Source organism: Elephas maximus, chromosome 1, assembly GCF_024166365.1.
Source record: "Elephas maximus indicus isolate mEleMax1 chromosome 1, mEleMax1 primary haplotype, whole genome shotgun sequence".
In the NCBI taxonomy this organism is placed as follows: domain Eukaryota; kingdom Metazoa; phylum Chordata; class Mammalia; order Proboscidea; family Elephantidae; genus Elephas; species Elephas maximus.
In genome coordinates, this window is record NC_064819.1 from 197972034 (window position 1) to 197988540 (window position 16507).

General features: G+C 37.8%; 1 protein-coding gene across 2 annotated transcripts in view; it reads left to right on the forward strand.

Annotated features, from left to right (window-relative positions):
• The window catches only part of LAMA2 (laminin subunit alpha 2), a 717179-nt gene that overhangs the window by 635303 nt on the left and 65369 nt on the right, over positions 1-16507 (forward strand). For both annotated transcript variants that reach the window (XM_049901052.1, XM_049901136.1), the window contains exons 45-46: positions 13642-13785; positions 14780-14913. In XM_049901052.1, the coding sequence (XP_049757009.1) occupies positions 13642-13785; positions 14780-14913 (278 nt within the window). The remainder of the gene's footprint in view (positions 1-13641; positions 13786-14779; positions 14914-16507) is intronic.

Here is a 16507-nt window from a genome sequence, read left to right on the forward strand (position 1 = left end):
GTTGTGCTTCGTCCAAAACAGATTTGTTTGTTCTTTTGGCAGTCCATGGTATATTCAATATTCTTCTTCAACACCACATTTCAAAGACATCAATTCCTCTTATGTCTTCCTTATTCATTGTCCAGCTTTCACATGCGTAGGAGGTGATTGAAAACACCATGGCCTGGGTCAGGCGCACCTTAGTCTTCAAAGTGACATCATGGAAAACCTCTATCGTATACTAAAAAAACAAAGAGGGATCACTGTTTCTTAAATATATATGTTAAAGGATATATATAGAGAGAGAGAGAGACAATATATTATACATATACTTTTGTCAGCATATAAGCAACACCAAAAAGCATTTTGGTTAAAAACAACCTATATATTTTCTTTTTTTTATCATGGAGTAGATACAAGGAACATTTCATTTGTCTAAAATTTTGCTCGTTATTAACCCAATTAGAAGACTATTAAGATAGATACAGAACTTTCTAGAAAGTAGCATCCTAATAATGAGTCAGGACAGAGATGTTGACTACCAATGTGAAATTTTATATAACCTATTAACATGTTATGAGGTTTAAACTCAAACCTTTTTGGAAACCTAAGTCTTCTATCTCAAAACTTTCATTGGCCTAACAACCTTGAAGTTAGCTAGGATGGCAAAAAATGCCCTTTTTTAAAGTCCATCAATTTAGATTGTTTAAATAATGACCCGGAATATGATTCCAAATGACAATACAGCCCTTCTCCCTTATACATATCTCATACCTCTAAACATGGCCAAAACAATGAGTTCAAGGTCAACCATGAAAAGGAATTCATGACTGATTAAAGAAAAATTTAGAAAACAATAAAAAGATTGGTACAAATGATGTTTCAGATCAGAGTAAATGAAGGAGTGATAGGGTCTAAGAAGACAGACATTACACAATAATATGAGGACCATGTAGCCAGTATAACAGTTGGTCATTATATATGTCAGGCATAAAGTGAAAAGAAACCAGGGTTTATGGTTTTATCTAAGATTTAGCCAGTGTAGAAAAAGCATTCCTGGTTGGTGCAAACCATTAAGGTGCTGAGCTGCTCATCAAAAAGTTGGAGGTTCAAGTCCACTCAGAGGCACCTCAGAAGAGAGGCCTGGTCATATACCCAAAACCCACTGCCATCGAGTCGATTCCAACTTATAGTGACCCTATAGGGTGAGTAGAACTGCCCCATAGAGTTTTCAAGGAGTGCCTGGCAGATTTGAACTGCCAGCCTCTTGGTTAGCAGCGGTAGCATTTAACCACTACCCCACCTGGTCATATACTTCTGAAAAATCAACCACTGAAAACCCTATGGAGTACAGTTCCACTCTGACACACATGAGATCACCATGACTGAGTCGACTCAATGGCAACTGGTTTTGGTATGTTTAGGGCTACCTGCCGTGAGGTACACAAGATGAATGCGGCAGTTCTGCTCACAAAGTTTATAATCTAGTAGAAGAAATAAGACATGTATGCAAAGAACTCTAAGATAATGCAGAATATTGTACATTACATGAGAAATGAGAAGTACTACAGAAGATGAGACAAATCACCTACTGGTAGGTACTAAAAAATTTCCTAAAGGGAACAGTTTGAGTCAGGCTCGAAGTGGGATGTTAGAGGGGAATGTGGTGGGGGAGAGAATTCTGAGAAGAGGAAATGGCTTGAATGGCTTATTTTCTTGAACCAAGGCAGAGAGCAAAGATGAACTTTCAGGGTTGGCTCATGAAAGAACAGTCTAGTTTCCCAAGAGTAATTGGTAGAGTGAACATTGAACTGGAAAGATCAATGGAGGCCAGTTCTTGTCAGGCCTTGAATGGCAAGTTAAGCAGTTTCATTTGGCAGCAACTGTATCTGGGATAAACTTCATTGACAAGGATAAGCTGAAAGTTACTGACCATGAAATGTGGTGTAATCAGAGCTGTGCTTTTTTAATATGAATCTCAAAGTAGTTTGTGGGCTAGATGAGAGAAACTAGAAAGAAGGAAGCAAATATAGTTAGATACCAAACCTTAGCTGTGGCAGTGGCAAGAGAAAGGAAGAGACTGATATACCACTTCTATATTTTGCAAAGTTAACTCTGAAGAAGCAGGAACAGCAAATGTTCTTTGTAAATCACACTTTTAGCTACATTTTCTGGCTTAGTCATCAAATGGGAAATATGAACATTTTTATTATTTCCTCTTTTTAAAGAAATCTAAAAATATGCCCATATGTTCATCAGTTGTAAATAATCCCCAATGATAAAATTCTGACATATATAAAATATAGAATAAAAAATGAATGAAAGGTATAAAAGTAATTCTAGAAAAATTAACCATGGTCCATGCCTTTCAAGGAGATTTTTGATCACTCATGGAAATGGAAGTTACAACAAAATCCCTTACATTTTATAAGATATTAGAAATATGCAGGCAGACTTTTTTTTTTTTTAATGAGCTTTGTAGTAACTGAAGATCACATTTGTCTATTTTATAAATATATTTTGAAACCTGGCGCAAATGTCTGCATGTAACCTTAACACATACGGAATATGACCAAGAGAAAGAAGACATTGATTTTAAAGTGGATTTCTTCTGGTTTGTTGACTCTGTTATTGAGCGGTTGATAATATTTTTAAATGAATGGATAGAAAGTACAGTAAAAATTCAATAGGTATAGTAATGGGATACTCAATAATGTTTAATTGCATTCATGATAATGAACTGGTAAGTAATGTTACATGAAAAATGCCTTAGAGATACCTAATGCTGAATGATTCATTTGGAAGGCACACTGAAGATTCACATTAAAAACAACAATAATTAATAGAACCAAACATCCTATGAATATATTTGTATTTCAGAAATTCGTCCCTTCTTATAAGAGGGATACATACTACAGATTTCTTCTAAAGAAATTTATATATACTATACTGAGATTTATAGGGAAAGTGGTTAAAAGAAGTAGCTGTAATCGAAAATCAAAGCACAAAGAAAACAAAACAGGAAATCCAGTGGGTTTTCTATATGAATGAGTAAGAGTTGAGCAATAGTTTATTTGACAAGACTAATTGCTGGCATATCGGGCATTACATCATTTTGTTCAAAGAACCTTATTTTCTAGATATATTAAGTGCACCACAAGTAAATTAATTGTAACTCCTGGTAATGTTTAAAAAAAAAAAAAGTGCTATCGAGTCACTTCCAACTCATAGCGACCCCATAGTGTTTCCTAGGAGTACCTGGCAGACTTGAACTGCCGACCATTTGGTTAGCAGCCATAGCACTTAGCCGCTACGCCACCTGGTAATGTTAGATACCCTAATTTTATAATAGCGATTCTTTTAGGCATGCAGTTCTTAAATGAAGTTTCATCAGTTTGATTAGATTTCAGTCCTGGTGCTCTGTCTTTTCCTATTTTGGAAACTCTCCTTTTTAACACACCAATCATATAATTCCCTATCATTTCTATCCGGCATACCCAGCAAGGGTTGAAACTCTTCCTTTGGCCAAATAGTCATGCGTTCTACTCATATTCAGTTATTTCTTCTCTAAATAGCAACTGAGGAGTGTCATTAATTGTATTCTTAAAACAAACAAACAAACAAAAGTGGCTCATTTATGATTAAACTAGCTATAATATGGTCCAGTTTATAAAGCATTTATGAAGTAAAGATAAGACAAACTATACACACAGTTACATTTGACTACTCATCCAGCCCCACTAGGAATTTGGATTTGATTTCCCACCAGGGATAGCTGTGTCTATTACTCAATGGCACTCGTGAATTCTAGTCAGATCTTGATTTTTTCTTTTCTTTCATTTTCTTTTGATGTCAATGACACAGCTTACTTCAGGTATCAGATTTGCTCAATGTCAAGATCTTTTCTGATAACTGTTTTGGTTCACATGCCGTAAATTCCTAAAGACTTGGTGTCACCTGTACCTGTTCCTGAACATTAAAAACATTTGAAAAATGCATTCCCCCTACATCCCCTCTAATATATTTTCTTTCTCTTGCTTTGCTTTATCTTTTTTTTTTTTTTAACCTCTAAGCCCTCAGGTAACTCTTTGTATAGCTACTACTCTATCATGTAACAGCCTTCGCCAACCCCTATCACATATCTGCTTTCTATTATTAACATCCAGAGTTAAAGTTGTGCATTTCCTGATTCAGATTTTCTGCAATTCATTTCAATTCACTTGTTCTGAGCACTGTACAGAGAGGGGGGAATCCCTTCATCTACAGAGCAAAGAACTAATTCCCTGTATGAAAACTGCATAACCAGGAAGACCGTCACCCCAGGACACAGAGGAAACCCTCTAGGGACCAGAGTTGCTACAGTCCTGGAGTCCTCAGTTTATAGGCTGCGCTGCAGCCTCCAGGGGAAGGCAAGATCAGAAAAAGCAGCCTAAGCAGTAGGCTTCCTAGATGGTTCCAGCCCCAGGTTACCACACACAGGGCTCCAGAAGAGTGAGCCTCTATCTCTTTCCAACACCTAGTTTCCTTTGCATGGTGATGCAAGTTGTTAGTCAGTTAGGTAATGTAGCTGTGGTGTACAAATACTTGACTTATGCAGGGTCTTGGAGTTCCTGGGTGATGCAAATGGTTAATACACTTGGCTGCTAACCAAAAGGTTGTCAGTTCAAGTCCACCCAGAGGTACCTTGGAAGAAAGGCCTGGTAATCTCCTTCTGCAAAATCAGCCATTGAAAACCCTATGGAGAAGCAGGGCCAAGATGGCGGAGTAGTCAGACACTTCATGTGGTCTCTCTTACAACAAAGATCAAAAAAAAAAAAAAAAACAAGCGAATCGATTATATATGACAATCTGGGAGCCCTGAACATCAAAAACAAAGATGCAGAGTCAGACTGAACGGCAAGGGAAGGGAGAGACAGTTCAGAAGCCATGAAGATTTGCCAGACCTGATCTGGCCAGCACCCTGCAGGCTGGATCAGCTGGCATGCATGGGCTAAAGCAAGTAGTAGCGCTCGGGATGCATTTTCCTCACCAGGAGGAACCAAGCAGCAGAGAGTCTGAACAAGCCTGTGGAACCAGGGGAAAGTGGAGCTGGGTCTGTGAAAGTTAAGTGCAAGCATCTAACCTGCCTCACGGAATCAAAAAAACCCTTTCCCCTCTGGGAAGCACCTCTGTCCTACCACCCACCCCCTCCTCACTCAGCTCCAGTCCCAGTCTGGCTTCAGTAATTACTGCATCCCCTGGGCCACAAATGGGACCCATTGCACTCCCCTACTCATTCTCCCAGCTTTGGAGACGGAACAAATTACCACACAACTAACAAACAGGAAAAAATAACCTGCCAGCTGCCCTAAACCTAGACATCAGGCAGGCACAGTCCCTTTGCCTAGACACAAGCATAAGGAGTCCATGGACTTTGAATGACTTTCACCCCAGCCTAGACGTGTCAGCCCATTTCAATAGCATAGGCCCTCATTAGCATAGTACAACAGGGTACATACCTGAAGCCTGTTTTCAACTGCAACAGGTAAGGGGGAGTGGCAGATTCATGACATTTGACACGTCCCTGCCCATTAAGCAGGGTCTTCACCTACCCACATCAGGGACCTAAGGACTGTTGGCTCCATCCACCCCATCTAGCTACCCAAGACAGAGGTCTGCGAATAAGTGATGCTTCCCAGTCCTTACAGCTAACAGCACTGGGTGCCCAAAGTTTCGTTGCAAAATCCACCCACCTATATGCTCTAGGGAACAAGGACACGCCTTCTACCTAGGCATTCAGGGGCAGCCATTAGCCCCTTACATTGCTCAGCACATAACCCCATATTGCATCCAGATACTTGTGCCTGCTCCAGTCACCCCTATGTAGCCCATCTAGGACTGTAGATGAGAGCCTGCACCACACACATGGTAACTGATAACCTGGATACCTGAGCTGAATCCACACAAGAAAAGTAAGTAGATTCCTGAGCTCACATACCTAGTAGCAGCTCTGATCAGCTGGTGACAGGACAAGAGAGCTTCAAAGACACCAATAATAAAAGTAGTTCACACAACCAGCCTACTTGGGTATGTCAAAATGAAACAAAACAAGCTAGAATACAGTAAGCAAACATAAATAAATATAATAACTTATTGATGGCTCAGAGACAACAGTCAATATCAAGTCACATAAAGAGTCCAATCATGATGGCTTTGGCAAGGAGCCCCCCCAAAAAACCAAGAAGCCTCCTGGAGAAAGATAAGGTCTTGGAATTACAAGAGGTAGAATTCAAAAGATTAATATACAGAGCTCTTCAAGAGATCAGGAAGGAAATCAGGCAAAATGCAGACCAAGCCAAGGAACACACAGACAAAGCAATAGGGGAACTTAAGAAGGTTATATAAGAGCACAATGAAAAAATAACAGGCTGAAAGAATCCACAAAGAGACAGTAAATAGAAACCCAAAAGATTAACCATATAATTTCAGAATGAGACAACTCAATAGAGAGTGATAGGAGCAGAACTGAGGCAACAGAAGTCGGAATTAATGAGATTGAAGATAAAGCACTTGACACCAACTTATTTGAGGAAAAATCAGATAAGAAAATTTTAAAAAATGAAGAAATCCTAAGAATTATGTGGCACTCTTTTTTTTTTTTCTATCAAGAGAATAACCTACAAGTGATTGGAATACCAGAACAGAGGGGGATAACAGAAAATACAAAAAGAATTATTGAAGATTTGTTGGCAGAAAACATCCCTGATATTGTGAAAGACAAGAAGATATCTACCCAAGAAGCTATCCACACAGGGTCGATCCCAAAAGAAAGTCACCAAGACATGTAATCAAACTTGCCAAAACCAAAGATAAAGAGAGAATTTTAAGAGCAGCTAGGGATAAACAAAAAGTCATCTACAAAGGAGAGTCAATAAGATTGAGCTCTGGCTACTCAGTAGAATCCATGCAGTCAAGAAGGCAATAGGATAACATATACAAAGTCTTGAACGAAAAAAAAATTGCCAGCCAAGAATTATATATCCAGCAAAACTGTCTCTCAAATATGATGGTGAAATTAGGGCATTTCCAGATAAATGGAAGTTTAGGGCATTGGTAAAAACCAAACCAAAATTCAAGAAATACTAAAGGGAGTCCTCCAGTTAAAGAATCAATAATATCAGATAACAACCCAAGACTAGGAAACAGGACAGAACAGCCAGATATCAGCCCAGATAGGAAAGTCACAAAAATAATTCAAAGCTAAAACACTGAAAATAGGGAAACAGAAATGTCAATATACAAAAGATGACAACATTAAAACAAAAAAGAGGGACTAAAAAATGTAGTCATAGATCTTTCATTTGGAGAGGAAGTTGAGGCTATATCAAGAAATAAAAGTTTGACTTAAACTTAGAAAAATAGAGGTAGATTTTAAGGTAACCACAAGGGAAACTAACAATCCTACACATGAAAATAAAAAAGAAGAAAAACATAAAGACTCAGCAAATATAAAATCAACAATAATGAAAAAGATGAAAAGAAAACGCATAAAGAAAAATGACTCAGCACAGAAAACTGAGTGGAACAAAGAAACTGTCAACAACACAAAAAATGCATAAAAATGTTAGCACTAAACTCATACCTAGCAATAATTACGCTGAATGTAAATGGACTAAATGCAACAGTAAATAGAATGGATAAAAAAAAATGGTCCATCTATATTCTGCCTAAAACAGACACACCTTAGACTCAAAGATACAAACAAACTAAAACTCAAAGGCTAGAAAAAATATATATCAAGCAAACAACAATCAAAAAAGAGCACAAGTGGCAATATTAATCTCTGACAAAATAGATTTTAAAGCAAAATCCACCACAAAGAATAAGGAAGGACACTATATAATGGTTAAAGTGTCAATACACCAGGAGGACATCACCTTAATAAATATTTATGCACCCAATGACACGGCTCCAAAATACATAAAACAAACTCAAACAGCATTGAAATTCGAGAGAGACAGATCCACAATAATAGTAGGAGACTTCAACACATCACTTTCGGTGAAGGACAGAACATCCAGAAAGAACCTCAGTAAAGACACAGAAGATCTAAATGCCACACTCAACCAACTTGATCTCATAGATATACAGAGAACACTCCATCCAAGAGTAACCAAGGATACTGTGTTTTCCAATGCACATGGAACATTCTCCAGAATAGACCACATATTAGGCCTCAAAGCAAGCCTTAACAGAATCCAAAACATCAAAATATTACAAAGCATATTTTCTGACCGTAAAGCCATAAAGGTAGAAACCAATAACAGAAAAACCAAGGAAAAAAAAATCAAATACATGGAAACTGAACAACACGTTGCTCAAAAACTACTGGTTTAGAGAAGAAATCAAGGACAGAATAAAGAAATGCACATAATCAAATGAGAATGAAAACACATCCTACCAAAACCTTTGGGACACAGCAAAAGCAGTGCTCAGAGGTCAATTTATAGCTGTAAATGCATAATCCTAAAAGCAAAGGCCAAAATCAAATCATTAACGCTAAAACTCAAATAACAGCAAAAGAAGGCCAAGAGCACCAGAAAAAAGGAGATAATAAAAATTAGTGCAGGAATAAATGAAATAGAGAATAGAAAAAGAACTAAAAGAGTTAACAAGACCAAAAGCTGTTTCCTTGAAAATACCGACAAAATCGATAAACCATTGAATAAACTGATAAAAGAAAAACAGAAGAGAAAGCAAATAACCCAAATAAGAATAAGATGGACGATATCACATCAGACTCAACTGAAATTAAAGGAAACATAACAGAATACTATGAAAAATGGTACTCCAACAAATTTGAAAACCTAGAGGAAATGGACAAATTTCTAGAAACACACTACCTACCCAAACTAACACAAACTGAGGTAGAAAAACTAAAGAAACCTATAACATAAAACATTGAACAGGTAATTTAAAAATTCCCCTCCAAAACACTGACCCTGCCAGCTTCACTGAAGAGTTCTAGCAAACTCTCAGAGAAGAGTTAAAGCCAGTACTACTAAAGGTACTTCAGAGCATAGAAAAGGATGAAATACTCACAAACTCATTCTATGAAGCCAGCATATCCCTGATAGCAAAATCACACCACAAAAAAAGAAAATTACAGACCAGTATCCCTCATGAAGATAGATGCAAAAATCCTCAATAAAATTCTAGCCAATAGAATCCAACAACATATCAAAAAAATAATTCACCATGACCAAGTGGGATTCATACCAGGTATGCAGGGATGGTTCAACATTAGAAAAATAATCAGTGCAATCCATCACATAAATAAAACAATAGATAAGAACTATATGATCTTATCGATTGATACAGAAAAGGCATTTGAGGAAGTCTAACACCCATTCATGATAAAAACTCTCAGCAAAATAAGAATAGAAGGAACACAATAAAGGGCATTTATACAAATCCAACAGCCAATATCATCCTAAATGGAGAGAGTCTGAAAGCATTCCCCTTGAGAACAGGAACAGACAAGGATGTCCTTTATCACCACTCTTATTCAACGTTGTGCTTGAGGTCCTAACCAGAGCATTAAGGCAAGAAAAATAAGTAAAGGGCATCCAAATTGGTAAGAGAGAAGTAAAAACATCCCTATTTGCAGATGATATGCTCTTATACACAGAAAACCCCAGAGAATCCACAAGCAAACTACTGGAATGAATAGAAAACTTCGTCAAAGTATTAGGATACAAGATAAACATACAAAAATCAGTTAGAGTATTCTACACCAACAAAGAGAACTTTGAAGAGGAAATCACCAAATCAATACTGTTTACAATGGCCTCCAAGAAGATAAAATACTTAGGAATAAATCTAACCAGAGACGTAAAAGACCTATACAAAGAAAACTACAAGACACTACTGCAAGAAACCACAAGAGACCTACATAAGTGGAAAAAACATATCTTGCTCATGGATAGGACAACTGAATATAGTGAAAATGTCTTTTCTACCCAAAGGGATCTACAGATACAGTGCAATCCCGATCCAGATTCCAATGACATTTTTTAACAAAAGAGAAACAAATCACTAACTTCATATGGAAAGGGAAGAGGCCCCAGATAAGTAAAGTATTACCAAAGAAGAAGAACAAACTGGGAGGCCTCACACTACCTGATTTTAGAACCTATTATTCTGCCACGGTAGTCAAAACAGTCTGGTACTGTTACAACAACAGATCCAGAGACCAGTGGAACAGAATTGAGAATCCAGACATAAATTCACCCACCTATGAGCAGCTGATGTTTGATAAAGGTCCAAAGTCCATTAAATGGGGAAAAGAAAGCCTCTTTAACAAATGGCTCTGGCATAACTGGATATCCGTCTGCAAAAAAATGAGACAAGACCCATACCTCACACTGTGTACCAAAACTAACTCCAAATGGCTCAGATACCTAAGTATATAATCTAAAATGATAATGATCATGGAAGAAAAAATAGGGACAATGCTAGGAGCCTTAATACATGGCATAAACAGAATACAAACCACAACTAACAATGAACAAACACTGGAAGAGAAACTAGATAACTGGAAGCTTCTAAAAATCAAACTTATGCTCACGATCATTAGCCATTAGAGAAATCCAAATCAAAACTACAATGAGATACCACCTCACTCCAACAAGGCTAGCATTAATCCAAAAAACACAAAATAATAAACATTGCAGAGGTTATGGAGAGACTGGAACACTTATACATTGCTGGTGGGAATGTAAAATGGTAGAACCACTTTGGAAATTGATTTGGAGCTTCCTTAAAAAGCTGAAAGTAGAAGTACTATACAATCCAGCAATTCCACTCCTTGGAATATATCCTTGAGATATAAGTCATCACATGGATAGATATATGTATGTCCATATTTATTGCAGCACTATTCACAATGGCAAAAAGATAGAAACATCCTAGGTGCCCATCAGCAGATGAATGGATAAACAGATCATGGTATATACACACAATGGAATACTACACAACAATAAAGAACAATGATGAGTCTGAGAAACATCTCATAACATGGATGAATCTGATAGGCAGTATGCTGAGTGAAATTAGCCAGTTGCACAAGGACAAATATTGTATAAGAGCACTATTATAAGAACACAAGAAAAGTTTTAAACACAGAAACAAACATTCTTTGATGGTTATGAGGGTGGGCAGGGAGGGAGAGGAGAATTCACAAACTAGATAAAATCTTAGGTGAAGGGAAGAACAACACACAGTACCGGGGAAGGCAGCACAACTGGACTAAACCAAAAGCTAAGAAGTTACCTGAACATAGCCAAACACTTCAAAGGACAGAGTAGCAGGGGCGAGGTCTGGGGACCATGGTTTGGGGGGACACCTAGGTCAAATGGCATAACAAAGTTTACAAAGAAAGTGATCTGCATCCCACTTTGGTGAGTGGCAGCTGGGGTCTTAAAAACTTGCAAGCGGGTGTCTAAGATGCATCAATTGGTCCCAATCCACCTGGAGCAAAGGAGAATGAAGAACACCAAAGACACAAGGAATTAGCCCAAGAGACAAAAGGGCCACATAAACCAGAGACTTCATCAGCCTGAGACCAGAAGAACTAGATGGTGCCCAGCTACCACCAATCACCGCCTTGACAGAGAACACACCAGAGAGTCCCTGACGAAGCAGGAGAAAAGCAGGGTGCAGAACTCAAGTTCACGTAAAAAGACTGCACTTAATGATGTGACTGCAACTAGAGGAACCCCCAAAGACATGACTCCAGACTCTCAGTTAACCCAGAATTAAAACCATTCCCGAAGTCAGTTCTTCAGACCAAGATCAGACTGGACTATAAAACACAAAATAATACTCAGGAAGAGTGTGCTTCTTAGTTCAAGTAGATACACAAGACTAAATGGGCAGCTCCTGTCCAGAGGCAGGATGAGAAGGCAGAAAGGGATAGGAGATGGTTGAATGGACACGGGAAACCTGGGGTGGAAAGGGGGAGTGTACTGTCACATCATCGGGATTACAACTAGGGACATGTAACGATATATGTGTAGATTTTTGTGTGAGAAATTAACTTGAGCTGTAAACTTTCACCTAAAGCACAATTAAAAAAGAAAACCCTATGAAGCACAGTGCTACTCTGACACACATGAGGTCGCCATGAGTTGAAATTAACTTGACAGCAACTGCTTACGCAGAGTCTGCAGGAGACACAACAGATCTACTGTAACCCCAGACATTCTCAAACATCCAAACTTACTTATTTGCCAGAACTGAAGTTTGCACCCAGCACCCCCTCTGTGTAGTCTGCACCACCCTTGGCAAAAAGGCATGGTGCTACCTACACTTACACCCTATTTAGGCTGTTGGAGACATCCCTTTGTGTCATCATAATATGGAGACTGGTTTGGTGACCTAGGCTATCTTGTTTGGAATCTAAGAGACCCTTCCATGGGGGTAACAATAATGTTAGTTAGCTTTTTTCCAAGCTATCTGGCTAAACTATATTTACTATATTTGCGAACTATATGAGTAGCACAAAATGCTAGAAGAAATAAGAAAATGGAAATTCATGGCTAGTAAGGGTAGCACAAAGTGCTCAACTACTAGCCAAAATGTTGGTGGTTCGAGCCTCCCGGAGGCTCTTTGGAAGACAGCCCTGATGATCTGCTTCTAACAACAAGGGGCAAGAAGCTTCCTGAGGATGGGCATTTGAGCCCGTGGTGGAGAGGCTGTACCTCCTTCTCTGTCTCTGCCGCCTACTGTAAGCACTATTACTGAGCAAAGTAACACTTTCTCTCAGAGTCCCAGCAATTACATTACAGTCCTGAAATCGCCCTGATGAGTTGATGGAGTTTTGCACCTCACCTAAGGAAATTAGCTCAAATAATCAGCTAGTGTTATTTGGGATTGAAGGAAGGCTCCCCAAATGTAAGTAAAAATTGGTCTGAGCAGTGTCAGTTCTATTCCTGAAGGATTCCTTTTTTAGCAATTTATAATAAATTTTGAAGTACTAGTCAAAAGAAAAAAGGAGCTGTTAAATACATTAGTAGTGATAGCCACTGGAAATCATTTCCATCTCATTTCCTAGCAACTTAATAAAAAAAATGTATAATTTATTCTGAACTATATGTTCTGAGTGGAATGATTAATAGTATTCTTTCAAAGCTAAGAACATGGGGGGTAGGTAATTTTCCTCTTGAGAACTCAAGGAAAACAGTTTCCTACTTTAATCGATACCCAAATCGCCGAAATTTCAATCTTAAGATTTCATTAAACAGCTTTAATGAAGATCATTACCACTAGATTCATGTAAAATCATCTTTTGAAGATGTTTCCTCTTTGTTCCCATTTTTGTAAAGGAGAGAGGTATGAAGGTAAGTATTTGTTAGGTGCATGTTTCAAAAAAAATAGTAGCGCGCTAACAAGACATGGGACATTGAACAGCTCATTGTCAAAAAGCTAGTGAAAACTCGCTCTTCTGTGCTGTCATTAATGAGCATAATGGTGTCTGCCTATGGGCATTTAATGATACTATTCGGTGATAGAAAAATAACTTCAAAGAAGAAATGATGACAGCTCTGTGCTTGTTTGGAAGCTACTTCAAACTTTTTGAGAGATTTAGTTTTGGTTCTTTGTACCTTGTTTTTCTTAAAGATCAAAGTATCTGTGTCTTCTGGAGGTGACTGCATTCGAACATACAAACCAGAAATCAAGAAAGGAAGCTACAATCATATCGTTATCAATGTCAAGACAGCTGTTGCTGACAATCTTCTTTTTTATCTTGGAAGTGCCAAATTTGTAAGTCTGATATTCAGTTTTTCTTTGGCCTACTGTGTATGGTATTGTCAGAGGTTCATTCCTGGAGTAGGGGAAATGTGTAGAATCCAATAACATGTCCCCCAAATCATCTAAGGTAGCCTTCTAGAAATGAAAACCTTGGAAGCTTACCTCACAGAGTTCTGAAATGTCAAATTAAGGCTTTTTTTTTTTCCTGCATGATTTAGACACATTTGCTTTCATATGTGAGTATGCCAACATTCATTTATTTAATTATATTTTTAGATCCCTCTGTTTAAGAAGGTTTTGTTTTTTACTTTTCTCACACAAAGAATTAAATAACTTTACAATATACTTTCATGTTAATGAGGTGAAAGTGGCAAATTGTGTGCTAATCTCTGACCAAAGAAAACTCTTCTGATTCGTGTTGAATTTATGACTCAAATGGATGTAACAGAAGTTGTGTCTACAAAATGCCACCGGAAGAAAGTGCTAATTCCTTCCATTGGCATCGCGTTACTTTGCATTCATCGGATGTTCCAAAATAAATTAGATTTTTTATACGTCAATCATGGTATCAGTCAATACTTGCCATTCAAGTGAGGAGTTCTGGGTCACAATGGGTTAAAAAAAAAAAACAGCTACACCCTCAGAAGTATCAGTGTCCTTGGTAAAAACTACAATGAATTTTTAATTCAAAGATTTGCTTTTATTTCTGCTACCAGTACCAGAGTGAGAAAAGTCTTTTGTCTCAAAGTCAGACCTAATTAGAATTGGTGAAATTAACACATAGGCCTCTGTGGTGTGGACATATGTGTTGCCTTAAAGTTATAATAATAATATATAAGTTTAATCATACATAAAAATAGAGCATATTGTTTGAGAAGTCTTACTGTGAGGCTTTCAGTTATTTAACGTAGCTGTAAATGTCACCAGTCAAAAAGAACTCTACTGGCCTCCTCTTTCAGGGTGATTTACATATGGTATCTATTGTTTTTGTGTTTCTGTGTACCAGATTGACTTTCTGGCTATAGAAATGCGTAAAGGCAAAGTAAGCTTCCTTTGGGATGTTGGATCTGGAGTTGGACGTGTAGAATATCCGGATTTGACTATTGATGACTCATATTGGTACCGTATTGAAGCATCAAGGTAACTAACTCAGTAAAGATTAAGATAATTGAATACAACATAACTTTGAAGGAGTTTTCCAGTTGATAAGAAAACTCCTATTTTCATTTCACAAGGTAGCCGTGTATGCATGTATGGACACGTAGGTGAAAGCACACACACACATACACACATGCATATATGTATGTGGAGGGAAATGGGTGTCTTTGGAGTGCCTGCTAGGAACTGACAGATGTTCAAGGTATTGACAAGAGCAACAAGTCCGTTTCTAATCACTGTAGGAATTCAGGAATTTAGACTATTTTTAGGCATCCTCTCTCACCTGAAGAAGAAGTCTCTGATGCTTGCCCTCATTCAACACAAACCGAGTATAAGAGTTGCCATTGCTGCCTGTCATTGGTGTGCACAGCACCCTCTCCTCAGCTTCATAGCGATATGGCCTGCAGGCATATACAACATCAAAATACTGCATGAATATGTAACATTTTAGGTCCACACACTATCTTAAAATGGGCAGTAATAGGAAATAAATTCAGTAATTCTATTAGTTGATAAGTAACTCCACTTTGAAGCTTTGATTCAATTATCAACTTTTAGTGTATAGATTGCTTATAGTACTCATACCTATCCTCAATACCTCTCTCTCATTTCCATTTCTTCTTTTCCCAATTCGCAAATCCTACTAAACCCAAAGCAGCTAACAGTTCAAAGGTACGGTTAAGGCCCCAGAGTTACAGATGAGGCTGGTCTATTATTTGGGCGAAGAAGGCTTCCAGTGATAACTGTTGAATCTAGGTGATGGATACAAAAAGTTCCACTCTATTTTTGTATATGCTTAAATTTCCCCGTAATAGAAAGCTTTTATTTAAAAAAAAAAAAAATTGAGAAGCAAAGGAGCCCTGGTGGTTTACTGGTTAAGTGCTCAGCTGCTAACGGGAATGTGTCGACTGTTTGAACCCAGTGGTTCCAAGGGAGAAAGACCTGGCAATCTGTTCCCAGAAAGATTGCAGTCTAGAAAATTCTATGGGGCAGCTCTGCTGTTACGTGGTGTTGCTCTGAATTGAAAATTGGCTCAAAGGAAACTAACAACAAGAAACAATATTTTCAGCTCCTTTTAGGATCATCAGCAAAAGTGTGTGTGTGTGTTTTGCGTGTGTGTGTGTGTATAAGAGAGAGAGAAAGAGAAAGAAAATGTGATAAGGAGCAGCGGTGTTGGAGTAAGTACTAAAAAGGATGTTTCTGCTCAACAGAGTGCAGTTCTATCAAAAGATGAACATATTTGAATAAATTCATTCAATTGTTTTCATGTATTTCATTTAGTACTGCACCCTCAAAGAAAAAAAATAATTACCAAAATGAGACAGCAGGAAGAGAAATATGACACTGAAATTTTGTTTTGACTGTTTGCTTTAAAAGAGGGATCAGATTTTCATCTTTAACAATCCATGGAAATCAGTCACTTGAAAAAAGAAAATGAAATAAAATAATAGTAGCTTTCAAAATGCTATTAATTGAATTTAAAAGGGAAGTTGTTCTATGCAATTTGTACACACAACTCTGAAGATTAGATTTTACCCTATATGCATTGAGATGGTGTGCCAAACAATAAAAGACG